Here is a 27,500-nt window from a genome sequence, read left to right as displayed (position 1 = left end):
AGGTCGTTAAGGAGCAGGTAGGGGTTAGACAGTACAGAGACAGGTCATTAAGGAGCAGGTAGGGGTTAGACAGTACAGAGACAGGTCATTAAGGAGCAGGTAGGGGTTAGACAGTACAGAGACAGGTCATTAAGGAGCAGGTAGGGGTTAGACAGTACAGAGACAGGTCATTAAGGAGCCAGTAGGGGTTAGACAGTACAGAGACAGGTCATTAAGGAGCAGGTAGGGGTTAGACAGTACAGAGACAGGTCATTAAGGAGCAGGTAGGGGTTAGACAGTACAGAGACAGGTCATTAAGGAGCAGGTAGGGGTTAGACAGTACAGAGACAGGTCATTAAGGAGCAGGTAGGGGTTAGACAGTACAGAGACAGGTCATTAAGGAGCAGGTAGGGGTTAGACAGTACAGAGACAGGTCATTAAGGAGCAGGTAGGGGTTAGACAGTACAGAGACAGGTCATTAAGGAGCAGGTAGGGGTTAGACAGTACAGAGACAGGTCATTAAGGAGCAGGTAGGGGTTAGACAGTACAGAGACAGGTCATTAAGGAGCAGGTAGGGGTTAGACAGTACAGAGACAGCTCATTAAGGAGCAGGTAGGGGTTAGACAGTACAGAGACAGCTCATTAAGGAGCAGGTAGGGGTTAGACAGTACAGAGACAGGTCGTTAAGGAGCAGGTAGGGGTTAGACAGTACAGAGACAGGTCGTTAAGGAGCAGGTAGGGGTTAGACAGTACAGAGACAGGTCATTAAGGAGCAGGTAGGGGTTAGACAGTACAGAGACAGGTCATTAAGGAGCAGGTAGGGGTTAGACAGTACAGAGACAGGTCATTAAGGAGCAGGTAGGGGTTAGACAGTACAGAGACAGGTCATTAAGGAGCCAGTAGGGGTTAGACAGTACAGAGACAGGTCATTAAGGAGCAGGTAGGGGTTAGACAGTACAGAGACAGGTCATTAAGGAGCAGGTAGGGGTTAGACAGTACAGAGACAGGTCATTAAGGAGCAGGTAGGGGTTAGACAGTACAGAGACAGGTCATTAAGGAGCAGGTAGGGGTTAGACAGTACAGAGACAGGTCATTAAGGAGCAGGTAGGGGTTAGACAGTACAGAGACAGGTCATTAAGGAGCAGGTAGGGGTTAGACAGTACAGAGACAGGTCATTAAGGAGCAGGTAGGGGTTAGACAGTACAGAGACAGGTCATTAAGGAGCAGGTAGGGGTTAGACAGTACAGAGACAGGTCATTAAGGAGCAGGTAGGGGTTAGACAGTACAGAGACAGGTCATTAAGGAGCAGGTAGGGGTTAGACATCTTGCTAAGGGCTGCTGACATCGTGGATCGAACCAAGAATCTTTCAGATGAGAGTCAGACCCTCCAACCCCACATGAATCTGCCCCCTTAATAGATAATCAATAATAAAACAATACTTTATCGATACATTTAGAGAGAAAATAATGGATGGATGATAATGTGTTTGTTCTGAGTTCATTAAAAGGCCTCAAAGTGTTTATCGTCTGCTCTCTAAAAGCTTCACATTCCTCCACTTTTCCCTTTGCTGTTTCCTGGAGATGATCGGGTTTCACTGCAGCAGAAGCCCCCCCCCCCCTCCAGGATCAATAGTGTGTTGGTACGGTCCGTTTCGTCTGCGCTGACCCACGCCTCGTCCACAGGAAACGGGTCAGGACTCAGGAGTAAACGGGTCAGGACTCCGCAGTAAACAGTTCAGGACTCAGGAGTAAACGGGTCAGGACTCAGCAGTAAACAGGTCAGGACTCAGGAGTGAACAGGTCAGGACTCAGGAGTAAACAGGTCAGGACTCAGCAGTAAACAGGTCAGGACTCAGCAGTAAACGGGTCAGGACTCAGCAGTAAACAGGTCAGGACTCAGGAGTAAACAGGTCAGGACTCAGGAGTCACTCAGAGGACCAGGAGGATAGCACCTGTCACTCAGAGGGCAGAGCGCCCGGACCCTCCTATCCTACGGCACGACGGGGGTCCGGGGGCGGGGTTTACCTGTGGGCCGTCCCCCAGCATGAAGTACAGGCCAATCAGAACCACGGCGAGGCTGACCAGCGTCTGCATCAGGAAGCAGGCGACCAGGACGGCCATCAGGCTGTTGATCAGCGCCTGGACACGATGGCACCGGGGGGTTACTGCTGTGTGTGTGTGTGTGTCTGCATCTGTGTGTGTGTGTGTCTGCATCTGTGTGTGTGTGTCTGCATCTGTGTGTGTGTGTGTCTGCATCTGTGTGTGTGTGTGTCTGCATCTGTGTGTGTGTGTCTGCATCTGTGTGTGTGTGTGTGCCTGCATCTGTGTGTGTGTGTGTGTGTCTGCATCTGTGTGTGTGTGTGTGTCTGCATCCGTGTGTGTGTGTGTCTGCATCCGTGTGTGTGTGTGTGTGTCTGCATCTGTGTGTGTGTGTGTGCGTCTGCATCTGTGTGTGTCTGCATTTGTCTGTGTGTGTGTGTGCGTGACTGTGTGTGGGCCTGTGTTTGCATGTGCATGCGTTTCCGTATTTGTGTGCAATCATGCATGTACACGTGTTTGGTGAGTGTGTGTGTGTGTGAGTGGGTTTGTTTCGGCACGCATGCATATAATTGTGTGCGTGCGTGCGTGTGGTATGTTGGTGTGTGTGCATGCATGCGTGCGAGCGTGAGTGTGTATGTCCGTGCGTGTGCGTGTGTCAATGTGAGCGTGTCCGTGTGAGCGAGTTCGTGTGTGCGTGCATGTGTGCGTGCGTCTGTGTGTGCGTGCGTGCGTGCGTCTGTGCGTGCGTGCGTGCGTGCGTCTGTGTGTGCGTGCGTCTGTGTGTGCGTGCGTCTGTGCGTGCGTGCGTCTGTGTGTGCGTGCGTGCGTGCGTCTGTGCGTGCGTGCGTGCGTGCGTCTGTGCGTGCGTGCGTGCGTGCGTCTGTGCGTGCGTGAGTCTGTGCGTGCGTGCGTCTGTGCGTGCGTGCGTGCGTGCGTCTGTGCGTGCGTGCGTGCGGGCCCACCACGCTGTGGCCGTCCAGCGAGCCGCAGTAGTAGTCCTTGCAGTACTTGTGCTGCCGGTACGGGACGTGGCGGACCAGCGTGCCGAACGCCACGGCGCAGATCAGCACCGTGGCCAGGTTGGTCGACACGTTGTAGCGCACCTGGAAACCACCGACCGTTACACACTGACACTGTACACACTCAGTGACAGATAACACACTCTGAGTGAGTAGGTGGGTGCGTCCATGTGTGTGTGTTTGCGTGTGTATGTGTGTGCGTCCTTGTCCATGTGTGTGTATGTTTGGTGTCTATGTGTGTGTTTGTGTGTGTTACTGTGTGTGAGTGTGTGTGTTTGCGCATATGCTTGTCCTTGTCCATGTCTGTGTGTCCTTGTCCATGTGTGTGTGTGTGTGTGTCCTTGTGTGTGTGTGTGTGTGTGTGTGTGTGTGTCCTTGTCCATGTGTGTGTGTGTGTGTGTGTGTGTGTGTGTCCTTGTGTGTGTGTGTTTGTGTGTGTGTGTGTGTGTGTGTGTGTGTGTGTGTGTGTGTGTGTGTGTGTGTGTGTGCGTGTCCTTGTCCATGTGTGTGTTTGTGTGTGTGTCCTTGTCCATGTGTGTGTGTGTGTGTGTGTCCTTGTCCATGTGTGTGTGTGTGTGTGTGTGTGTGTGTGTGTGTGTGTGTGTGTGTGTGTGTGTGTGTGTGTGTGTGTGTGTGTGTGTGTAGGCCCACTCACACAGTAGTAGGACGGTCTCCTCCCGCCCCAGACCAGGGTGAAGCCGGTGAACAGCGTCTGAGGACGAGGAGCAGCACATGACCCCAGTGGTGTGGCGTGGACCCCCCCAGGACCAAAGGGCCGACTGTGTCCTACGTTCACGCAACGCAGGGGGTTTACGGACCCCTCACGTCCTCGCGGACCCTCCTTGCGTCCACCGCAAGGGCCGCATACCTCCCAAAATAACCTTCCGTCGAGGCGACGCAGCAGCGAGGGCTGTGATTGGTCCGCTCGCTAAAACCAGACGCGGACCCATAAAGGTTCAGGACTGCGCCTGCGTCTTTGCGTTGCGTGACCGCGGGACCATAATCAGTCCTAAACACTCCAATACCACAGCGCTACGGTCCTACTGCAGTAGTCTGGAGGTACCCACCAGACCCCCGGCGATGAAGACCACGAACAGCTCCTTCTTGAAGAAGGTGGGCACCTTGATGAGACCGCCCCCCAGAGAGAGGTCCACCAGACCCAGGACCATCTCCACCGCCTGGAGCCCACACACACACACACACACACACACACACACACACACACACACACACACACACACACACACACACACACACACACACACACACACAGACAAACGCACACACATACACACACAAAAAAAAACACGCACAGATACAAACACACACACAGACAACACAAACAGACACAATACCATCAGTAAAACACACACACAATACACACAAACTCACAATATTACCAGTTACACAACAACATACATAGACACTATATTACCCCAACACAATAACAGTAGAGTAGAGTTGAGTAGATTAAGGTTGAACAGAGAAGCGTAGAGTAGTGAAATAAAGTACATTCAAGCGCAATAAAGAAGAGGAACAGAGAGCAGAATAGGGTCAACTAAAGGAGAAGAGTTCCTGAACGATGAGGTTGGTAGTGACCATGGCTGCCAGGGGCGGGGCTGATGATCAGACGGTAACAAGTCGTTCATCCATTATTAATCACGGAAGCATTACTCTAATGCACATTATCACCAGCCGTCAATCATCATCAATCACATCCACAACAACGCTCATCTGGATTTATATCTCTCCCGTACTGAAACAAAGTGAGAGAGAGAGAGAGATGGGGGAGAGAAAGAGAGAGGGGGGAAGAGAGAGAGATAGACAAAGCGTGGAGAGAGAGAGAGAGAGAGAGAGAGAGAGAGAGAGAGAGAGAGAGAGAGAGAGAGAGAGAGAGAGAGAGAGAGAGAGAGAGAGAGAGAGAGAGAGAGAGAGAGAGAGAGAGAGAGAGAGAGAGAGCAAAGAAAGAGGGAGGTAGAGACTTCCTGCCTCTGCGATTAAACCTTTGCAGCGCATCCAGAATGCGGCAGCGCGCCTCGTGTTCAACCTACCAAAGTTCTCCCATGTGACCCCCCTCTTCCGGGACCTCCACTGGCTCCCTGTAGTAGCTTGCATCAAATTTAAGACGATGGTACTGGCATACAAGGCAGTTGATGGAACTGCCCCTGCCTACCTCCAAGCATTGGTAAAGCCACACACCCCAGCTCGATCCCTCCGCTCAACTACCTCAGCTGGACGTCTGGTACCGCCATCGCTAAGAGCTAGCAAAGGTCGATCAGCAAAGTCACAACTTTTCTCGGTTTTGGGACCTCAGTGGTGGAACGAGCTCCCTGCCGCTCTCAGGACCGCAGAGTCGCTCACTATCTTCCGTAAAAGGACTCAAGACTCATCTGTTCAGAGTTCACCTCGACTCTGCTTAGCCACCTTTCCTCTTCTGACCACCATTGTACACTGTATTGTAGTGTATTGTATTGTATTGTATTGTAGCACTTAACTGTGTAGCAACTGCAGCAGCTGCTATCATGTCTGTAATACGGGGAATTGATTAACCTAGCGATTGTGGTACTTGCACTTGGTTCTATGAACATCCTTTCTGTACCGACAGCGATATATTGATGCACTTCTTATGACAAATGTACTTATTGTAAGTCGCTTGATGCCCTAAATGTAAATGAGAGCGAGAGACAGGGTAAAGAGTGATATGCAGAGAGAGAGAGAGAGAGAGAGAGAGAGAGAGAGAGAGAGAGAGAGAGAGAGAGAGAGAGAGAGAGAGAGAGAGAGAGAGAGAGAGAGAGAGAGAGAGAGAGAGAGAGAGAGAGAGAGAGAGAGAGAGATGCAAAGAGAGAGAGAGAGGGAGAGAGATGCAAAGAGAGAGAGAGAGAGAGAGAGATGCAAAGAGAGAGAGAGAGAGAGAGAGAGAGAGAGAGAGGGAGAGAGATGCAAAGAGAGAGAGAGATGCAAAGAGAGAGAGAGAGAGAGGGATGGACAGAGAGGAAGAAAGATTTAGAGTAAAAGTGAAAAAGAGACTCAGCGAGAAAGACAGCTTTAGGGACAAAGTGAGGGAAAGAGGAGTAAAGAGGGCGAGAAAAAGAGATCCAGAGAGGAAGCGAGAGGGGTTTAACTCACCCCAAGGGTTTTCAAATCTGACGGCTTATTTGGGAGAAAGAGAGAGACAGTGAGTAGCTACAACTCTCATACACCGTGCATCAACATGTTCTTCATCACCTACTAACTCCACGCTGAGAGCAGCACAGTCTTACCATTCTCCTGGAATCAAGTCCACACCGACCGTCCAGAAACAAAGGAAGCTTCTCTCACCGCTGCAGAGACAAGATCACAAAGTATCACAGCTGTTATATAATCACAGTAAGGTGCAGAGCATCCCGATCCATTTGTACCCAATTTTCCCATCGCATTGGCCTGTTTTCCAAATTGATCCATGATTGATCCATTGATTCATTATTTGACAGATAACAGGTATTGTAACATTAATTGAATAGGAAATGTTGTTTCCTCACCGTCAGTCCCGGCTGTGTGAGTCTGTGTGGAGACGCTCCTTCGGAGTCTCCTTATTCCCGGGCCCCGCCCAGGGCCCGGGAATAAGTGCCCCGGTTCGGATCAATACTGAGCCGGCTAATGGACCTGAGGCCAGGCCCGCCGTCCCCGGGGCCCTAGCCGATCAGACAACATGTCAACACTGCGTGTCCCCCCGTCTGTTAACACGCTTCCTGCACTTGACTCAAAGTGAGTGTTGGGGAGTCCCCTAGGATAGGAGCCCTCAGCTCATTAAGGTGTCGCGGTGTATTAGCATGTTGTGCTATAGAACTGTGTCGCGTATATTAGCATGTTGTGCTATAGAACTGTGTCGCGTATATTAGCATGTTGTGCTATAGAACAGTGTCGCGTATATTAGCATGTTGTGCTATAATAATAATAATAATAGATTCAATTTATATAGCGCTTTTCACGTACTCAAAGCGCTTTACATAGGGGCACAAAAATAGATAAACAAGAAAAACAAAAAAGTTGATGGGGCTAGGGGCTAGGGATAGTGAGTGGGGTAGGCAGAGGAGAAGAGATGAGTCTTGAGGCGGGACTGGAAGATGGTGAGGGACTCAGAGTCACGAATATGTTGGGGGAGGGAGTTCCAGAACTGTGTTGCGGTATATTAGCATGTTGTGCTATAGAACAGTGTCTCGTATATTAGCATGTTGTGCTATAGAACTGTGTCGCGGTATATTAGCATGTTGTGCTATAGAACAGTGTCGCGTATATTAGCATGTTGTGCTATAGAACAGTGTTGCGGTATATTAGCATGTTGTGCTATAGAACAGTGTCGCGTATATTAGCATGTTGTGCTATAGAACAGTGTTGCGGTATATTAGCATGTTGTGCTATAGAACGGTGTCGCGTATATTAGCATGTTGTGCTATAGAACAGTGTTGCGGTATATTAGCATGTTGTGGTATATTAGCATGTTGTGCTATATTACAGTGATGCGATATATTAGCATGTTTTGGTTTACACAGTGTTGCGGTATATTAGCATGTTCTGCTATATTAGCATGTTATGCTATATGCTATAATTCGAATATGTCCCAGCCTTTATACCACCGATACTCTAGGTTCGATAGCAGGGGTCTCAAACCCGCTGCCCGGGGGCCAATTGAGACCCGCGGGATGATCATTTGTGGCCCCCTACTTGACATCAGTTTAGTGTTAGTGCGGCCCGCGCGTTGTTGTCAAACGCATATTTTTGCTAAGTGGCTTGCTACGCTTTTTCTTTTTTTTTTCTTCATGTATTGCCAGGCTTTTTTATCACTTGGACTGTCTGCCAATTTTAAGTTGCGTGTCCTGACTCCCGACAAAAGCCAAAGGACGCTGAAATGTCCCCTGTTGTCAGCGATTACATAGCCAACGCGATCTAATTATCATTAACTTAGGGGTCAGTTGTGCTACTTTTTTCTATGGAATGCTTGATGTGGCCCCGCCTGACCCAGACTCTACCTCCAGCGGCCCCCAGTTAAGGTGAGTTCGAGACCCCTGGTCTAGAGCATATAACCGCGTTGTCTGATTACAGTTGGATGTCACAGTAAGCTGGCAAAATCGCTAATTAACCACACAGAGATAATTAGTAGCAGTCATTATATATAATTATTATTATTTATCCATTATTGAAGCTGTGATTAAAGTGCTTCACCAGCGCCCCCTGCTGTCCTCCTGAGGGCGGGTTCTCCCGTATCAATTTAACTTACTTCAATCATGCTTATCTGTTATTGGCCAGCTCCAACGGAGGAGGTTCTCCCTGAACCAATCAACGACCAGAATACAATATTGACGTTGGGAAGGTCCAGTGATCGTACCCAGATCGTCATCGCTGTACCTCTTAGCTGTACAGCGACACCAACTGGCAGGATAGAATCACGCTAAAAACGAATTGCCTCGTATTTTCCGAACTGCGTCAGTCGAGCGAGGAGCGCAAACTTTGTAGGAGCGACACTACAAAAGATAATTGTAATAAACGTTTTATTGGATAATATAGAATGCAATCACTTGGAACTTTCTTGTTTTACGAGGAAGGCAGACAGGGTGGCAGAGAGAGAAGTGAGAGAGAGAGAAACAGACAAACTGCTCCATTGATTACCGTAGAGGCCATTACTGTAGTGTCTGTAATACACACGCCCCTGTGAATCATGGCTAGGGAACATGGCTGCGGTTATGCGACTACAGTGCTGAAGCCTCAGTGAGGGGGGGGGGGGGTTCCCGGAGGCTCAGGCGCTCGGAGGGTCCATCCCATCAGGGCCCAATAAGCTCACGTCACTCTCAGACTTGGGGGAGTAGTCGCCCGTCGCCACCTCCACCTGCAGGTCAAAGGTCAAAGGTCAACCTTTGTAAGGAGGCTCAGTGACAGAAGGTTAAACGTTGTCATGGTGATGTCTCATTATAATCCTCTGATTAACTTTGATTTCGTATTAAAAAAGGCCCAATGCCTTGGTGATAAATGAACCAAATCCATCTTTAAACATTTCCAGCAGGTCAAGTTGCTTTGATTGTGCCATCGTCACTGTGGATTGGTCTACAGACGGCCACAGTGTTCCACAGTTAAAGGTGGGGCCTGGCAGCCTATTGGCCGACGGTGAGGCTGTGCTGCCATGTGACCTGGTAGGGCTTGCTGCTCCTCAGAGCTTGGACGGAGAACACGCAGAGAGACACGGCCACGGAGAACTCAGCCACGGCCAGGACCAGAGTCATGATCCACACGCCATTCAGAACAGTCTGGAGAGGGGAGAGAGAGAGGGGGAGAGAGAGGGGGAGAGAGAGGGGAGAGGGGGCGGAGGGGTTAGAGGGGGGGTTGAGAGAGAGGGGAGAGGGGGGGAGAGAGAGAGGGGAGAGGGGGAGAGAGAGAGGGGAAAGGGGGCGGAGGGGGGAAGAGGGGGGGGTGAGGAAAAGGGGAGAGGAGGAGGAAGGGGGAAGAGGGGGAGGAGAGGGGAGGAGGAGGGAGGAGAGGGGAAAAGGTGGAGAGCGAGAGAGGGGGATGGGGGGGGGGAAACAAGAGAGGTGGAGGAGGATAAATTAAAGGCCAGACAAAGGACGGAATGTTTGGGGATGTAAGCGGGAAAGAATTAGGAAATGTTTAAAGTTGCACAATGTCGAACTACGAACCCCCTGAACCAATCAGAAGACGGAGGGGACTCACCTGCATGGACCAAAGCATCATCATACACATGTCCTTGGGGCCGACCTCAGGGCAGATCTGGGTCTTGAAGGCCTGGGTGGCCAGCAGCCAGGGCACGTACACCATGGCGGCCAGGGCCACCAGGGCGCTCAGGACGTGCAGCCCCAGGGTGGCTCTGATCTGCAGACACACACACATACGTCAGGGGGTCCTCACACCACACAGGACACACACACATCAGGGGGTCCTCACACCACACGGGACACACACACATCAGGGGGTCCTCACACCACACGGGACACACACACATCAGGGGGTCCTCACACCACATGGGACACACACACATCAGGGGGTCCTCACACCACATGGGACACCAGGGCGGCTCAATTATGGAAAGAATCAGAATCACGATGATTTTGGTCAACATTGAAATCTCGATTATTCAAACGATTATTTTTCGCCCAGCCCTAGGTGACACCACACCACCCGGGGACCGCACCCGGGGACCCCACCCGGGGACACCACCCGGGGACACCACCCGGGGACACCACCCGGGGACACCACACTCACCCGGCTGGCGTTGGTTCCTCTCCTGGCGGCGACAGCGACTGCTCCGGACACGAAAAACTGCGGGGACAAGGCAGCGGTGGGAGGGAGAAGGAGATCCCTGCTACACACGGATGCTAAGAGCTGAGATCCCTTCTAAAGGTCCCGTGACACCCCACCAGGCCTGGTGGGGGCTGGCCTGGTGGGGTCAGCCCCCACCAGGGCTGGTGGGGTCAGCCGTTACACGCCGTTTGGAAAATCGGCCTCTTGTGGCATCACAAGTGGGCGTGTCCACCTAGATGTGTGGTAGATAGACCAGTCGGCCAGCCTACCCAGTGCCCTGTAGCAAACACACTTACAATGATACTGGCGAGGAGGGGCAGCGACAGGATCTGGCTGGGATCCAGGAAGCCAATCAGACCGCTGCACACACACACCGCGCCAATGAACATCTGTGCAATCTGAGGACACACACACACACACACACACACACACACACACACACACACACACACACACACACACACACACACACACACACACACACACACACACACACACACACACACACACACACACACACACACACACACACACACACACAACATTAATGGGGACAATCTGAAGACACAAATGCGCACACACACAATTATATATCTTCAGTATAAATTATGCTACACGTGAACCTCCTAAAATGGCGCAATTTAATTGGTTTGCTATCTCTGGATATTGGGCAATAACCCACGATTGAGATCTCAAACACGGGATATTGTTTTCATCGCAAAATGTCGTTTGTGACAGTCGTCTCGGTACGCTTATAAAAACAAATAAACCGCTAATAAAAACAACAAAAAGTGTTATCTATTTTTGGAGTGTTCACGTGTAGTAGGCTATATATATACTAAAACAATGATTCACCTCAGGCTCCCTGGATAGTGGGGAATAGCCCCCTCGACGGATTATTGTTAAATATAGACAGCATATAGAAAACTGTTCTCAGTGGAGGATTCTGTATGGTCCACCTTCAGGAGCTGTTCAGAGCAGACCCCCCCTGGCAGTGGCGTGCACAGACATTTTGGGGGGCAGGTGCTCAGGGAAAAATAATTTCGAAGTGAAGAGTGATCATTACCACTTTTCTAAAGCAGCATCCTCCTCAGTGCCATGTCTTGATGTTGATGACCTCACTATGATTGATCTTGATATATTTTTCTATAGCAAGCAGGAGAAGGTCAGAGAGCCGTTCTTCTCCACACAGACTTCTTAGTTTAGTTTTGATAATTTTCAGCTTTGAAAATTATCTCTCCACTGAAGCAGTTGTCACTGGCAATGTGTCATCGATTTTTATCATCTTCACAAAGGCAGGAAAGATGAGCCGGCCACTGTTTTCCCTCAGTATGGCAAAGATTTCTTTGAGGTCTTTTGCAGGAAAGCTGGAGTGGAACACCTTTAGTTCTGTCTTCAGCTGGTCCTCGTCTTCTCCATAGAAATCAGGATGCGGACGGCTTCCTTGGCTTCTGCGTTTGGCGTGCTTACCCAGTTGGGATGTACCGTGAAGGGGTGGAAGGACTGAATGATTCTAGCAGTGGGACTTCAGCTCCTCAGTCACAGTATCCAGAAAGGAGGCTTAGGGGGCAAACAATACACTCTAGACTCAATTCATTTATGTGTTACATCGCCGGTTGGGCAGGGCAGGGGAGTAGGTGTGTGTGGGCAGCAGCTGTGAACTACAGCTGCAACACGCCTCCGTTTGTGTCCGCTCTGCGCGTTCACGTTGACAGAGGAAGAGAGTTGTGTGCGAGGATGAGGGGGGGGGGGGCATATATATTGGGCCATTATTATCACACATTTTTAATTGTCGAGCCTTTATAGATGATAATGTCGGCATGGGCCACATACACTGTTTAAAAAAAATAATAATAATAATAATTCAGATTATTTTATTTTTTTCAAAAGGGCATTTGATCGGGTCAGGGGGCAAAGGGCAGGTGCTATAGCACCACCTTGGGTCTACCTGTGCACGCCAGCCCCTGGGACTGACTTGGCCTGGGGCAAACGGTGGGAGGGGTCTACAGCGCCAGCGGACCCCATGTCTCCCCCGTCTGCCCGAACGGGCATTTCATTCGATTCAGCCTCATATTTGTGAGCTCTTCTGTTATCAGGCTGGCCGTGAGGGGCGGGGCCATGGCCGTGGAGGCGGGCCAAGCACCACCTCTCCCAGACCTTGTCTCTGCATTTTGAGCCTGGCAGCGAGGCGACAGCGAGAGCGGACGCAATCGGACATGGTCGGAAATGGCATCGACCGTTTCAAATGGCAACGACCGTTTACGAGACGGAAAGTCGCGGCAGCGAGCCTGGTTCAACACACGCAACACACGCCTCTCCCCAGGGGTTGTGAGTCGTTTCAGCTGACCGTAATGGACCTCTGAAGAATAAGTCGACAGGATTTTTGGATTGTCGGTTATTAATGCTACATTAACGGCACCGACAATCCAAAAAACCCGCTCGAAACAAGATGGAAAAAATGTGTAGGCCTAGGCCTACTTCAAAACGTGACGAAGCTTTCACTTCTACGCCACCTACGGAGTTTGTTACGATCATTCAAAAACCCCACGTCTATTTCCCATAGACATTTGACCGAGGGAACCGGGAACCTCGGAGGCTGGACTTATTCTTCAGAGGACTATGAGCTGCTAATAATGTAATGCTTATAATTGCTCTTGAACATGTTGCATCCACAATACATGACACTGGGCAGTAGGCGCGTCTCACCCCGAGGAACTGCGGCTGGCCTCGGAGGAAGGTGGCCGTCATCTCGGACACTTTGACGGGGTTGTAGACCGGGGAGTCCGGCGGGTGCGGGGCGCTCCTCCCCGGGCCAGGTGTCCCTGCCTCCCGGGTATCTGGTCCGGGGAACACCTGCGTGACCACCACCATGCCGTTCACCTTGGTGATGGTGCTGCTGCTGCTGCCGTCCATCGCGACTATAGATCAGATCAGAATGAAACTTAAAGATAAGATCTGTGGACATCTCCAGGAGAGCAGACAACTAACGGAGGTCGCACAATGCGTTTCATTTCCATAACAAAAACACATAATAGCAGCTTATAAACTACACCCAAAGACTTATGAACTGTAATTTACGATAAAAGTATACAGATATACCACTCAACATACTCAGAATGTTTACTTGCTGGTATAAATTGAGACCGCGTCTTCCTTGTTTCCCGTGTTTAATACGGAAGTATTGCGCAGTTTAATCTGCCTCTGATAAACAACATTTACTGGAAGAGGACCTCCCTTCATTAAAGAGACAGTCTGAACTATTAAAGAGACAGTCTCAGGTATTAGAGAGAAAGTCCGAGCTATTAGAGACAGTCTGAACTAAATAGAGACAGTCTGAACTATTAGATTGACAGTGTGAACTACCAGAGAGACAGTCTGAACTCTTAAAGAGACCGTCTGGACTCTTAAAGAGACCATCTGAACTCTTTCATTCACTGAGTTATTAAAGAGACAATCTGAAGTGTTTGCACAGAAATTTTTGTCAGATACAGATATGAATATAGCCTGTATGCAGGCCTATAGAATCCATATAAATAACCTGTTTTTCGTTGTTAAGCCACAGTTCCCTTCGGACGGTCCGGACGCTGTTGTGATTCCGAGCAGGCCCTGCGGGAGTCAGCGGGAGTCTGTCCCCAGTGGATGACAAGGGCATTACATCCCGTGACATATAAGTCTCTCTCTCTCTCTCTCTCTCTCTCTCTCTCTCTCTCTCTCTCTCTCTCTCTCTCTCTGCTCTCTCTCTTCTCTCTCTCTCTCTCTCTCTCTCTCTCTCTCTCTCTCTCTCTCTCTCTCTCTCTCTCTCTCTCTCTCTCTCTCTCTCTCTCTCTCTCTCTCTCTCTCTCTCTCTCTCTCTCTCTCTCTCTCTCTCTCTCTCTCTCTCTCCTCTCTCTCTCTCTCTCTCTCTCCTCTCTCTCTCTCTCTCTCTCTCTCTCTCTCTCTCTCTCTCTCTCTCTCTCTCTCTCTCTCTCTCTCTCTGTCATAATTACTTTTAAATTATCCTAATTTCTTAATATTTTGTTACATTGATTATTCCTGTCATCATTCTGGAATTGCACACACACACACACACACACACACACACACACACATGAAATGAAACTTTAAATGAACAATTTATTCAAAATATTTTAACAAATAGCACACATCAAAAGTAAGGAGAATTATGAAGAGAAACACAGTTATTGAACTTCACAGCTTGAATATGGACAAAAAAATGTTACATTCTGTATTGATCCGGATCAATAGACTCCTCATTCTCCACGTGGTCTCCATGGAGACTGAGGTTCAACATCGGCACATCACTCAAAGCTAACTAAAATACTGAAAGCAGCCTGCGTACAAAGCTAAGCCTCCGCTATGCTCACTGCTAGCCGTTGCTGTGCTAATCGCTGTGCTAATTTTCCGCTCCTTTGCATGCTTACCGGTAGATGTTGCTATGCGAAATGCTAGCCATCTATTCGCCAACGGCTAGCGGTCGAGCTGCTAACGCCGTTGCGGCTAGCCATTGCTATAGCAAGGGTTAGCGTGTTCAGCTCGGTGTGGTCTGACGGAGTGCAGGGTCCAACCCTGGCCTCTTTAAGGCGCTACGTAGCAGGGTACGTAGGACGTCAGAGTAAGGCCACCGTTATAACACTGTTATCCATTCAACCAGACGGACAAAATTCTTACTTTTTTGTCCTTACTTTAGCATTTATTTTAGCATTTATATTTCCTTTCCTTTGCAATATTTTGTATTTTTCATTGTATTGTATCCTCTGTCTTCCACTGCTGTTGTAACAAAGAAATTTCCGCTCCGGGGGATTAATGAATTTGTATCCCTGTTATCTATCGGTCCTTTTGGTTAGCGGGTTAGCCCTCCTTCAGGTTAGCAGGTTAGCCTTCCTTCAGCTTAGCGATACTTTTGTTTCGCCCCCATGATTATTTCATCAAGAGGAAGAATCGAAGGCAAGTCCATCCAGCAATCTTCTATTTTTACTTTGCAGTAAATCCCTCCCCCTTTCGTAGTCCAGAATTTGCCTCACTTTGTAAGTGACCCCTCAAACCGACACAGTACCCATGATGCAATTGGAATGACCTCCAAATAAACAAATGTGTTCACGGTAACCAGTCCTCCCTTAAAGAGACTATAGAGTCTGAATTGTTATAGCTCCCATGATGCAGTAGAAACGACTACATTGAACAAAATATGCAACAGGCACCAGGGAGAGCTTTGATCTGCCTCTGGCCCCTCCCCTCAGTCCTGGCCCCTCCCCTCAGGCCTCGACCGTCACCTCCGGCGCGACACCTTCCTGCTCCAGAATGCAGTGCTTTTCCGGGTACTCCAGTTCCAGTGAGTCCTCCTGGTCCTCACAGTTCCCCGGGGTCTCGGCCCCGGGTCCCGCCTGGGGCTTGGGGAAGACGCCCGGGCGGTGCTGGTGCCAGCAGTGGGCCAGGCCCAGCAGCACCACGCTGGCACACAGCGCCATCAGCAGGGACACCACCACCAGCTCAGTGTAGTAGCTCCGCCCCGGCTCCTTCACCCTCCCGTCGACCCCGGACCCCTTCGGGTTGCTGTAGACCGTCGTGGGCCCCGTCGGCCAGTCCTCCTGGGTGCTGAAGACCGTCGTGGGCCCCGTCGGCCAGTCCTCCTGGGTGCTGAAGACCGCCGTGGGCTCCGCCGGCAAGCGCTCTTCAGAATGTGATTCCTCATGGTCGTCATCCTGCAGCATGAGGTCGTTGTCGATCCTGGACCCTTCCCGGAAGGTGCTGCTTGTGGGGGCGTGAGGGGGGGCGTGAGGGGGGACGGAGGCCGCGGGCGGGGTTTTCTCGGAGACGGTGTAGACCACCTGGACCTCGTGGTACCCTGCCTCGTGGGAGGTGCAGGTGTAGACCCCGAGGGTGTCCGCCCGCACCACGAAGCTCAGGCTGCCGTCGGGGCGATGCAGGAAGAGCTTGGGGGGCAGGGTGAGACCGTCGCCGGCCCAGTTCAGGGAGGCCAGGGCCGACGGCTGGGAGCACGGGAGGGTCAGGACCTCGTTCAGAGTGGCCGGCACCGCCTCTGTGGCGCACAAAGAACACAGCCGCTGTCAAACCTCACGTCTTAATACTCAGTTAGCAGCTATGCTCACGCTAATCTAACCGTCCACTGAGAAGCATGCCGACCAAATTGTTACAAACAGGCTGTTGAAAACATGACACTTTTTAATGTTACAGGAACATACAAATACAGAGTCTAAACCTTCATGGTCAGTTTGCTAGAACGAGGAGGTGGAGGAGGTCCAACAGGAGTGTGTTAGAGGAGGTGTAGGAGGTGATAAAGGTATGTCTTAGAGGAGTATGTTTGAGGAGGTGGAGGAGGTGATAGAGGAGTATTTTGGAGGAGGTGGAGAAGTTGATGGAGGTGTGTATAAGAGGAGGTGGAGGAGGTGATAGAGGAGAATGTTAGAGGAGGTGGAGGAGGTGATAGAGGAGGAGGTGGAGGAGGTGATAGAGGAGTACGTTGGAGGTGGTGGAGGAGGTGATGGAGGAGTAGGTTAGGGGATATAATAGAGGAGTTTGTTAGTGGAGGCGTCTACCTGTGTTAGGAGTAAAGGAGGAGCCAGCACACTCCTTCATAGCGTTCCCATTCTCTACATCCTGCGCCCTGCAGAGAGACAGAAAGCCTTCCATCAACCAACATCAATGCATCATATGTACACAACCCATGAGCCCCTTGCACCCATCATAATAACCCAGGTCAGGACAGTGACGCCCGGGTGTGTGTTAGCTCACGCTCTCGCTGTGTGGAGCCGGGTGCAGGCCCCCCGGTCCGGGTCCCAGCTGCAGAAGGGGTCCTGGGCCAGGACGCACTGGCCACAGCTCTGGTAGCTGGAGCAGCTGGCCAGGGGAACCGCCGTCACTCCCGCGGACCAGCCCACGTACACCACCCCCTGCAGGGCAGGGACGGACTGTTACTCAGCAGCACACAGCTAGCCTAGCTTAGAACAGCCCACGTACACCACCCCCTGCAGGGCAGGGACGGACGGTTACTCAGCAGCACACAGCTAGCCTAGCTTAGAACAGCCCACGTACACCACCCCCTGCAGGGCAGGGACGGACTGTTACTCAGCAGCACACAGCTAGCCTAGCTTAGAACAGCCCACGTACACCACCCCCTGCAGGGCAGGGACGGACCGTTACTCAGCAGCACACAGCTAGCCTAGCTTAGAATAGCCATTGACCAGCATGACCTAGCCAATGTTACTAGACTATCTTAGATTAGCCATAGAGTGGCCTATTATAGACTAGATAAGTATAGACTAGCACAGACTAGAGTGTAATGGTATAGACAAGCCTGGTAGCCTGGCTATTGCCAGACCAAGCTCCATCGTAGATTGAGCTTGGTCTGGGGAGGCTGCTGTCCTTTCCTTAAGCACAAGAGGCGTGATCAACTGGGGGCTTCCTGTCTACTAGCTTGGCAAAGCCTCCACTACCCTAGAATGGACCATTTAAGCATAGGCTATCCTAACAAAGACTAGCATAAACTAACATAGCATTGACTGGCCTAGCGTTAGACTAGCCTAGCCGCAGACCAGTCTATCAAAGCCTAGTATAGACTAGCTTAACATAGCCCAGACTAGCCTAGCAGAGACCTATGTAGACCGGAGAAGACCACCATGGATGAGCCATGCTAGCCCCAGACTGGTCCGCGGTGAGGTCTAGGTCTGGGTCTAGGTCTGGGTCTGGGTCTGGGTCTAGGTCTGGGTCTAGGTCTGGGTCTGGGTCTAGGTCTAGGTCTAGGTCTAGGTCTAGGTCTAGGTCTAGGTCTGGGTCTAGGTCTGGGTCTAGGTCTGGGTCCGGACCCGGGTCCAGCCTCACCTTGGAGGGGGACACCAGCAGGCTCTTGACTAGCTGAGGTTCTCTGAAGACCTGGACCTCCTCGATGACGCGTGGACCCCCGTCCAACAGCACCACCTTGTGGAGAAACCCCGTCTCTACAGGAGAAGGACAACAGTCACACGATTGTACATACACACGCACGCAACCACATGCACGGACACACACACCCACACCCACATACACACATACCCACACAGAAGCGCGCACACGCATGCGCACACGCATGTGCTCACCCACACACCCGCACACAGATACACACACACAAACACGCACACACACACACACACACAGACACACACACACACACCCACACACCGGTGTGTTCAGAGATCCAGCGGTCACCCCACCTGTCAGCAGGAGCAGGACGGTGTACTCCTTCTGATTGGCCGACAGGGTCGTCGTGGCGACCAGCCGGCTGTAGGCCGCGGCGTGGGGCCCCGTGGAGGTCAGGAGCGGGGCCGCCTGCACGCTGCCGTGGCTCAGGAAGCTCTTCTTCACCTCCTCCAGGACCACGTCGCTGGCGTTCCACAGGCCGCACTGAGGGGGGGGCAGGGGGGAAGGGGTGAATTTATGAATGGATGAATGTGACCATGGTATGAATGGATGAATGTGACCATGGTATGAATGGATGAATGTGACCATGGTATGAATGGATGAATGTGACCATGGTATGAATGGATGAATGTGACCATGGTATGAATGGATGAATGTAACCATGGTATGAATGGATGAATGTGACCATGTATGATTGTAAGAATGTATGAAAGTATCAGTGTAACTATGTATGAATGTATGAATGAACGAATGTAAGCATGGATGAATGAATGAATGTAACATGAATGTAATGATGTAAGAATGGAACCATGTATTAATAAAGCATGTATGAATTGATGAATGTAAGCTGGATGTAACCATGTATGACTGAATGAATGTAACCATGTATGGATGAATGGATGTAACCATGTTTGAAAGTGTGAATGTATGAATCTATGAATGTAACCATGTATGGATGAATGAATGTAACCATGTTTGAAAGTGTGAATGCATGAATCTATGAATGTAACCATTAATGATGAATGAATGCAACCATGTATGAATGTAAGCATAATGAATAGATTAATAGATTAATTTATGAATAGATTAATCTAACCATGTGTGACTGAATGAATGTAACCATGTATGTTTGAATGAATGCATGTGACCATGTTTGAATGGATGAATTAATGGGTTGATTCTAAAGGGATTCAGGTTCTAATTGGTTGATTCTAAAGGAGTTCAGGTTCTGATTGGTTGATTCTAAAGGGGTTCAGGGTCTGATTGGTTGATTCTAAAGGGGTTCAGGTTCTGATTGGTTGATTCTAAAGGGGTTCCGGTTCTGATTGGTTGATTCTAAAGGGGTGCAGGGTCTGATTGGTTGCTTCTAAAGGGGTTCAGGTTCTGATTGGTTGATTCTAAAGGGGTTCATGGTCTGATTGGTTGATTCTAAAGGGGTGCAGGTTCTGATTGGTTTATTCTAAAGGGGTTCAGGGTCTGATTGGTTGATTCTAAAGGGGTTCAGGCTCTGATTGGTTGATTCTAAAGGGGTTCAGGGTCTGATTGGTTGATTCTAACGGGGTTCAGGGTCTGATTGGTTGATTCTAAAGGGGTTCAGGTTCTGATTGGTTGATTCTAAAGGGGTGCAGGGTCTGATTGGTTGCTTCTAAAGGGGTTCAGGTTCTGATTGGTTGATTCTAAAGGGGTTCATGGTCTGATTGGTTGATTCTAAAGGGGTGCAGGTTCTGATTGGTTTATTCTAAAGGGGTTCAGGGTCTGATTGGTTGATTCTAAAGGGGTTCAGGCTCTGATTGGTTGATTCTAAAGGGGTTCAGGGTCTGATTGGTTGATTCTAAAGGGGTTCAGGCTCTGATTGGTTGATTCTAAAGGGGTTCAGGGTCTGATTGGTTGGACCAACCTGTCCCTGGACGTTCCTCCGGGTTCCTGAGGTGCTCCAGTGGTGCTTGTCGGGGTTGAAGGTCCTGTAGTCGCCTGAAAACACCTTCCTGATGTCCTCTATCTTGAACCCACACACTGCAGACGCCTCTGAGCCCCGGGACCTGGGGACACACAACAACATGTTAATGCGACGCACAACAGCATGTTAACATGTCAGCCCGATGCACAACGACATGTGAACATGTTAGCCAGTCGCACAACAACATGTTAACGAGACGCAAAACGACATGTTAACATGTTAGACAGACCCACAACAACATGTTAACATGTTAGCCAGATGCACAACAACATGTTAACATGTTACCCAGATGCACAACAACATGTTAACATGTCAGCCAGACACAAAACAACATGGTAACACGTCAGCCACACCCACAATAACATGTTAACAATTTAGCTACATGCACAACATGTTAACATCTTAACCACTCTCACTACAACATGTTAACAACAAGCACGACTTGCGCAACACACAATACCACAAGGTTTGTTTTTTGGTGTGTATATACTCTTTTTGTGTTTCGTGGCCGCCCAGAGACAAACCGTAGTGAGTTTAAATTCCAGTCATTTCATCTCCAGCGATCCTACCACTGGCTTGTGAAGACACCGTAGAACAGCGTCTCTCTGGAGGAGTCTCCCCCTGGTGGCTGGAGGGTGAACATGTCCTGCAGCAGGTCAAAGGGCTGCTGCTTGGGAGGCTGGCACAGCAGCAGGGACTTGGCGAAGGACGTCCACTTCCTCTGGAGGGTTCTCTGACCTCCAACGTCGTCCTGGAGGAACAACAGAACAGACAGCGTGGAACCCCTGTCACAGTCCCGTAACAACGTCGCACTTGAGCGGTTCAGAGTTCAGAGGTCACCAAGACTCTGCCCACCCCCCCCCCCCCCCCCCCCCTTAACCCCCCATCCCACTCTTACGCACCGTGTAGCATCTTATCCTAGCTTAGCGATTGTTAGTGCTCGGAACTTGGTTCTATGAACATCCTTACCGTACCGACAGCGGTATATTGTGGTTACTCTTTCTTCTGACAAATTTACTTTTTGGAAGTCGCTTTGGATAAAAGCGTCTACTAAACACCCTCAAAGTGAATATAAACAGGAACGTTGTGTGCTTCATTCTGTGCGTTACCTTGCAGACCTGAGCCAGCCTGGCTCCCCTTTGCTCCAGCATGCAATTGAACTCCTTCAGGACCTCAGAGAAGAAGAAGTAGAGCTTCCCCTCCTTCTGGTCGAAAGCAGAACTGACAAATGTGGGCTCTGAGACACAGGAAGTGAGTATGAAAGTTAGTGAGTCATCAGCCCTGGTTAGTCACTGCTCCTAAAGTCATTACACAGACACAAGGATTCACAACATCCCGAGGTGTGGTGGAGTCTTAGACGTGACATAATAGAACACATCATTCATTCATCCGAATAAGGGCCTTGGCGTGAGGTGTTCCAGGGCTAATCGCCCTCCACTCTGAAGTCCTTCTCAGTGATCAGAGTGAGTTCGATTGGAAAGTGGTAAATGGACTGCATTTATACTGCGGTTCTCTAACCAGTGGCCAGTCAAAGCGCTTTACAATATTGCCAAACATTCACCCATTGATGCAGACATTCACCAACCGACGGCGGAGTCAGCCACGCAGGGCGACAGCCAGCTCGTCAGGAGCAGTCAGGGTGGAGTGTCTTGCTCAGGGACACCTCCACACTCAGCTAGGAGGAGCCGGGGATCGAACTAACAACCTTCCGGTTACCAGCCAACCCACTCCTGGGTCCAGTCAAAGGGGGGGGGGGGGGGGTGAGTGACAGACCAGGTCCTGTGGGTCCAGTGATCTGACTGTATCTGGTGTTGGTCCCAGCAGATGTATTCATCAAAAGTGAGTCCTGTGTCATTAAGATGCAGCAGGTCTGAGGTTAGGGGTGTCCTTCTCAAGGCTCCCTACAGATAGGACTCAGGGGTTGGATCCAGAACCTTTCTACTGGGAGACAGAAGCCCCAACCAACAGACTGCTCTGCAGTTAGCTCACATGCTTCAGGGAGGGAGATATTAGAACGTATGAAAAGATACTGACGACAGATGTTTGGAACTGGAGTCATGGTTGTTTAGTTCCTACCGAAGTGAGAGTGAGCCGTCTCGCAGTAAAGACAAAGTTTCAAGTGATCCATGAACGGAGACATGAGGAGACTGAAAGCATCGTTCAGACATGTTGCTGAGTCAACCTCAGCGCGCTCACTTCACTCAATGCAGGCCCCTGGCCGTCCTTCAGCTCTGTGCTGAGCCACGCTACAGAGAAGCCTTTTGAAGCAGGTCATATAGGCCCCATCCCCTTTTAACCCCTTACCCCTTCCCCTTACCCCTCCCCCTTGTTTTGAAGGGGTAAGGTGAAGGGGTAAGGGGAAGGGGTAAGGGGTAGAAATGGGATTGGGCCTAAGGAGCATGTAGGTAGGGAGGGGTCAGGGTGTCTGGCTCAGAGGTTCTAGCCTGACACTGGGATGTGCACCCCTCACCCCTAGACCATCCTGCTTGTGCATCCTCAGCCCTGCGGCTGACCACCTCCACGGAAAGGACTTTTATTTTGTAGTGATAGCAGGACGTCACAAAGTGCGGTGGGCGTTGCCTAGCTCACCGTCCAAAACGTAGTTGGAGGTCTCCAGAAGGACGGCTTTGCCTCCGTCTCGGCTGAAGTGACGAGAGATGCTGGGCCGACCGCCCCTGAAGTCCTCTGTGGTGGCGGTGAACAGCTCCCCGTCTGGAGGACCAACATGTTACAAAGACATGTTGACATGAGACGCACAACAACATGTTATCATGTCAGCAAGACGCACAACAACATGTAAACATGAGACGCGCAAAAACATGTCAACATGTCAGCCAGACGCACAACAACTTGTTAACATGTTAGCCAGAAGAAAATGTGTCTGGAGAGGGTTAACGCGTGAGGAGGGTGTCCTGGGAGCGTACCGAGGGTGATGGCCGTGTTCCTCTCGAAGGGGTTGAAGGGGCAGCGGCCCTTGGCACCGACGGAGACGGAGGTCAGGGTGAGGGTCTGAATGTCCTGGGGAGGAGAGAGAGGCTGTCTGAGGACTGGGAGGATTGGGAGGACTGGGTGGAAACACAACCAGATCAAGACCACTGACCAGTGGAGAGAAACTACTCCAGCTAGTTGTCTTATGGACAGGGTAGTGGAGAAGCATCTGCTGAATGACTCAATTGTAGTTTTAGAAGAAGTAGTAGTCGCCATCTTTGGGCGAGCGACACTGAGACCTGCTGCACTCTCTCTCCTACCAGCAGTGCATCATGGGGGTTGTAGGCGTAGCTGCCACAGGCGTAGAGGTGGGTGGAGTTCATGGGCTGCAGCACGCGGATGAAGTTGGGACAGTCGACCTGGGGAGAGGTCACAGGTAAAAGCATGAGCCGTCGCTCAATTCAGCCGATCACCCAACCATGTATTCATCAATTCAGCCATTCACCCAACCATGTATTCATCAATTCAGCCATTCACCCAACCATGTATTCATCAATTCAGCCATTCACCCAACCATGTATTCATCAATTAAGCAGTTCCTTCATCCACATACATCTTAACATGTTAGCCAATCGCACAACTAAATGTTAACATGTTAGCCAGACACAATGACATGTTAACATGTTAGCCAGATACACAATGACATGTTAACATGTGAGCCAGGCGGACAACAACATGTTAACATGTCAGCCAGACACAAAAAAAAACATGTGAGCAAGTCTCACAACTATATGTTAACATGTTAGCCAGATGCAAAACAACATGTTAACATGTTAGCCAGGCGCACAACAACATGTTTACAAGACGTACAACAACTTGTCAACATGTTAAACAGAAAATAAAGTAGCATCAATGAAGTAGTTAATTTCGCCTTCAATCCATCCATCATGAGTATGTGTAAGTTTGTGTATGTTTGTGTATGTTTCTGTATGTTTGTTCGGCCCTGTAAGCTTCTCGTTCTCAGAGGATGCCATCCTTACCTCCGCACTCTTCTGCTTTTTAGAACATGCCTCAATGTCCTCCCGAGATGGTGACCAACTCGTCTGGAGAAACACACACACCCACACACACACACACACACACACACACACACACACACACACACACACACACACACAATTCCACAGTGATATTATGGGATGGTCAGTCCTGAGATTAACAGAAACCATCTCATGCATTCTCTATATGATCTACTATATGATTGTAGCTCCTCCTACTTTATAAAACCAGCCCCTCCTACTATATGATTGTAGCTCCTCCTACTTTATAAAACCAGCCCCTCCTACTATATGATTGTAGCTCCTCCTATTTTATTAAACCAGCCCCTCCTACTATATGATTGTAGCTCCTCCTACTTTATAAAACCAGCCCCTCCTATTATATGAATGTAGCTCCTCCTACTTTATAAAACCAGCCCCTCCTACATATGATTGTAGCTCCTCCTACTTTATAAAACCATCCCCTCCTCCTATATGATTGTAGCTCCTCCTACTTTATAAAACCAGCCCCTCCTACTATATGATTGTAGCTCCTCCTACTCTACTATATGATTGTAGCCATACCATAAAATCTTAACCAACCTCCTCCTTCAGGGTGATGACCTCAGGATCGCTGACGTCCAAAGAGAGGATGTTATTCCGTGCCCCCACGTAGAGGGTTGAGCCATCGTCGCTTAGCAACAGGGTGGTGGTGTTGTGGACGTTCGGTTGGCTGAAGTGAACCAGACCTCTGTCTGACGAGTCTGTGGAGAGGCGGCACAAAATTAGCTCTGCTGACGGACAGCTGGATCGACCACTCAGCAAGCCCCTCGGGCGAGGCAAGGCGAGTGGTTTGATAAAGCCCGCCTCCGCCACAGAAGATCATTCATAGAGCTTTGCAAGGAGGAGCTCACATGTTAGAGAACTATCATTAACCAACCACATGTTAACACATCACAGGACTCATTAACTGGTCACATGTTAACATATCAGAGGACTATCATTAACCAATCACATGTAAACACATCATTAACCAATCACATGTCAACAAATCATTAACCAATCGCATGTTAACGCAGCATTATCAACCACATGTTAACAAATCATTGACCAATCGCATGTTAACAAATCATTATCAACCACATGTTAACACATCATTAACCAATCACATGTTATCGTATCATAGGACACTTGGACACGCTGGGTTGGATCCACAGATTTGTAACCATTTTAAAACAACAAATGTTCCAAGGCCTCCAGGGAGTGGGCAACAAGCATGTCGACTACAGCAAAGAGTCGAAGCCTGAGAGCCAAAGGGGAGTTTCAGTGTCCTCAAACACAGTTCTTGCTCTGTCCAAAGCAAATTCACCAAGTCCATCCTAATAGAAATTCTTAAGGATATATATTTTTTTAATATTTACTTTTTTGGAAGCATTCCTCACATAAGGGACGGGATGTTTATCGATAGTTATCCATCAACTAATGTTAATGGATATTTATAAGTTATGTAACATAATCATAAAAATGATGACACAGAGACAGGATGGTAGCGTCAATGTAATAAACACCTGGCCGTTTAACCAGATCGAACTGAAACTGGTGCAAAGAGACGAGATCTCAGTTCTGCAGGCATACAGGCGGAAACCACGAAGGTGGTGCAGCCAGGCAAGGCACCCACGTCTCTCCTCAGACGGGTGAGGCTATGACAGCCTCCGTTGGCACTCAGAGAACCTTCATAGAGCTGACGAGGTGCAACATCATCGCTCGTCAGTCTGATGGGCGTCTTATCCTAGCTGTCCGTGTTGTTTACTGGGAATGGGTTAACCTAGTGATGGTTAGTGCTTGGCACTTGGTTCTATGAACCTCCTAACTGTACAGACAGAGATATATTGTTGTTTCTCCTTCCTCTGACAAATGTACTTATTGTGAGACGCTTTGGATGAAAGCGTCTGCTGAACTGCCTAGAGGTAAATGTGAAAGGTGGATAAGTTTAGGTGTTTGGTTAGATATGGTTAGTTTAGGTAATAGGTTAGATATGGATAGTTAAGGTGTTAGGTTAGAGGTAGTTAGTTTAGGTATTATGTGAGAGACTGTTAGTTAAGGTGTAGGTTAGAGGTGCTAATGTCTGACCTGGTTGTTAAAGGTGCCATGGCATGAAAATCTCACTTTATGAGGTTTTCTAACATAAAGATGAGTTCCCCTAGCCTGCCTATGGTCCCCCAGTGGCTAAAACTTGCGTTTGTTGTATAAAACGAGCACTATAGGTGTTCTGCTCGCCTTTGAAAAAACGGAGGCTCAAGCGCGCTGATTTGGAATTTTCTTATGTCGTCACACAGCAGTAAGCTCCTCCCCTTACTCTGCCTGGCCCGCCCAGAGAATTGGGCCCACCAATGAGACACGACCGTGTGAGTGCCACATGTGTGTGTGTGTGTGTGTGTGAATACACACACTGTAACGAAAATGTTTCTTGTCGGTTCTTTGACGTCTCTTGTGTTTCCACAACGAGACTAGTAGTGGGGGTTATCTGAGCCATGGTTGAGAATGAATTGGGGGAAATGAACTTTGGCTTTGACTCCCTCAAGAACATGAACCACGACATGGAGGAGAAAGGGATTGTTGGCCGCGAATGTCTCCCGCTTGAGCCCCGCTTCCCGCTGCCGAGGGACCACCGCCTCGGCGCTGCAGGAGGCGGAGGTGCCTAAGCGCTGCCCGGCAACAATCCCTTTCCTCTCCTTGTCGCGGTTCAGTCTACTTCAGATTGATGTGGACGTGGAAGAACCGGCTCACACAGCTTTTGGCCGTGATAATATACATTATATGATATCTATGTATATGATAATATTTAGATATAGTGCTCCAGGACTCCCGTGTGTTCTAGAATATTTAAAGAACACGGCTAAAAGCTGTGTGCGCCTCGCCATTGCGATACATCCACTGTAACAGAGCGCATGGTACCGTGGCTGCAAGCTGCTCAGGGCCACACCCCCACCCTCCTCCTTGACCCGCCTCGCTCCTCCTCATTTGCATTATAGCTACAGACACCAAAACATTTGGGGGGTGCATTTGGGGGAAGCTCATTGTGCGACTGGCTCGGAGTGGCTGTAACTCTGCACCACGGCTGAATTTTGGGAACGTCTTTGAATACTGTGTTAGTGGCCCACTAATACCTATATTAAAGAATACATAAAATAGCATGTCATGGTACCTTTAAGTCTAGGTACATATCTGCACGTTTGTGGTAAACTTCTTATGAGAAGATGGAAAAAAAGGTTAAGGGGAAATTGGGTAAACCACAAACACACACACACACACACACACACACACACACACACACACACACACACA

General features: G+C 49.7%; 3 protein-coding genes across 5 annotated transcripts in view; all 3 read right to left on the bottom strand.

Annotated features, from left to right (window-relative positions):
* LOC130384025 (uncharacterized) overlaps window positions 1–7,108 on the bottom strand; it is a 9,471-nt gene extending 2,363 nt beyond the window's left edge. Inside the window, exons 1-6 of one of the 2 annotated variants that reach the window (XM_056591997.1) lie at window positions 6,299–7,108; window positions 6,165–6,188; window positions 4,106–4,216; window positions 3,694–3,750; window positions 2,982–3,122; window positions 2,005–2,118 (exon numbers count right to left, since the gene is read on the bottom strand). In XM_056591997.1, the coding sequence (XP_056447972.1) occupies window positions 2,005–2,118; window positions 2,982–3,122; window positions 3,694–3,750; window positions 4,106–4,216; window positions 6,165–6,188; window positions 6,299–6,301 (450 nt within the window). In that variant the 5' untranslated portion in view covers window positions 6,302–7,108. The remainder of the gene's footprint in view (window positions 1–2,004; window positions 2,119–2,981; window positions 3,123–3,693; window positions 3,751–4,105; window positions 4,217–6,164; window positions 6,189–6,298) is intronic. The other variant, XM_056591998.1, reaches the window with a different exon arrangement.
* Window positions 7,109–8,552: 1,444 nt separating this feature from the next.
* Window positions 8,553–13,951, bottom strand: LOC130384024 (membrane-spanning 4-domains subfamily A member 4A). 2 transcript variants are annotated; one of them, XM_056591996.1, is made up of 7 exons: window positions 13,861–13,951; window positions 13,029–13,240; window positions 10,619–10,720; window positions 10,284–10,340; window positions 9,735–9,893; window positions 9,197–9,313; window positions 8,553–8,898 (listed from the first exon to the last, which is right to left on the bottom strand). In XM_056591996.1, the coding sequence occupies exons 2-7, from the start codon at window positions 13,233–13,235 to the stop codon at window positions 8,809–8,811; spliced, it is 732 nt and encodes a 243-aa protein (XP_056447971.1). In that variant the 5' UTR covers window positions 13,236–13,240; window positions 13,861–13,951; the 3' UTR covers window positions 8,553–8,808. The 2 variants fall into 2 exon arrangements, with proteins under 2 accessions (XP_056447971.1, XP_056447970.1); XM_056591995.1 differs by lacking the exon at window positions 13,861–13,951 and adding an exon at window positions 13,434–13,545.
* Window positions 13,952–14,433: 482 nt separating this feature from the next.
* Window positions 14,434–27,500, bottom strand: part of LOC130384022 (semaphorin-4A) — a 14,629-nt gene continuing 1,562 nt past the window's right edge. The window contains exons 2-14 of the mRNA XM_056591993.1: window positions 24,759–24,919; window positions 24,159–24,221; window positions 23,439–23,537; window positions 23,115–23,208; window positions 22,780–22,902; window positions 21,300–21,427; window positions 20,760–20,941; window positions 20,131–20,272; window positions 18,527–18,716; window positions 18,159–18,274; window positions 17,073–17,230; window positions 16,877–16,944; window positions 14,434–16,359 (exon numbers count right to left, since the gene is read on the bottom strand). Of these exons, the coding sequence (XP_056447968.1) occupies window positions 15,575–16,359; window positions 16,877–16,944; window positions 17,073–17,230; window positions 18,159–18,274; window positions 18,527–18,716; window positions 20,131–20,272; window positions 20,760–20,941; window positions 21,300–21,427; window positions 22,780–22,902; window positions 23,115–23,208; window positions 23,439–23,537; window positions 24,159–24,221; window positions 24,759–24,919 (2,309 nt within the window). The 3' untranslated portion in view covers window positions 14,434–15,574. The remainder of the gene's footprint in view (window positions 16,360–16,876; window positions 16,945–17,072; window positions 17,231–18,158; window positions 18,275–18,526; window positions 18,717–20,130; window positions 20,273–20,759; window positions 20,942–21,299; window positions 21,428–22,779; window positions 22,903–23,114; window positions 23,209–23,438; window positions 23,538–24,158; window positions 24,222–24,758; window positions 24,920–27,500) is intronic.

The sequence above is a fragment of the Gadus chalcogrammus genome, chromosome 6, assembly GCF_026213295.1.
Source record: "Gadus chalcogrammus isolate NIFS_2021 chromosome 6, NIFS_Gcha_1.0, whole genome shotgun sequence".
NCBI lineage: Eukaryota > Metazoa > Chordata > Actinopteri > Gadiformes > Gadidae > Gadus > Gadus chalcogrammus.
This window is presented reverse-complemented; position numbering and strand designations above follow the sequence as displayed.

What these genes read in the sequence shown, in the direction of transcription:
- LOC130384024 (XM_056591996.1), bottom strand. Translation starts at nt 13,235, where the DNA reads ATGGACGGCAGCAGCAGCAGCACCATCACCAAGGTGAACGGCATGGTG. An exon ending in GCCAGCCGCAGTTCCTCGGG is followed by an intron (nt 10,721 to 13,028) that starts GTGAGACGCGCC and finishes GTGTGTCCTCAG; the next exon opens with ATTGCACAGATGTTCATTGG. An exon ending in CCCTCCTCGCCAGTATCATT is followed by an intron (nt 10,341 to 10,618) that starts GTAAGTGTGTTT and finishes TTGTCCCCGCAG; the next exon opens with TTTTTCGTGTCCGGAGCAGT.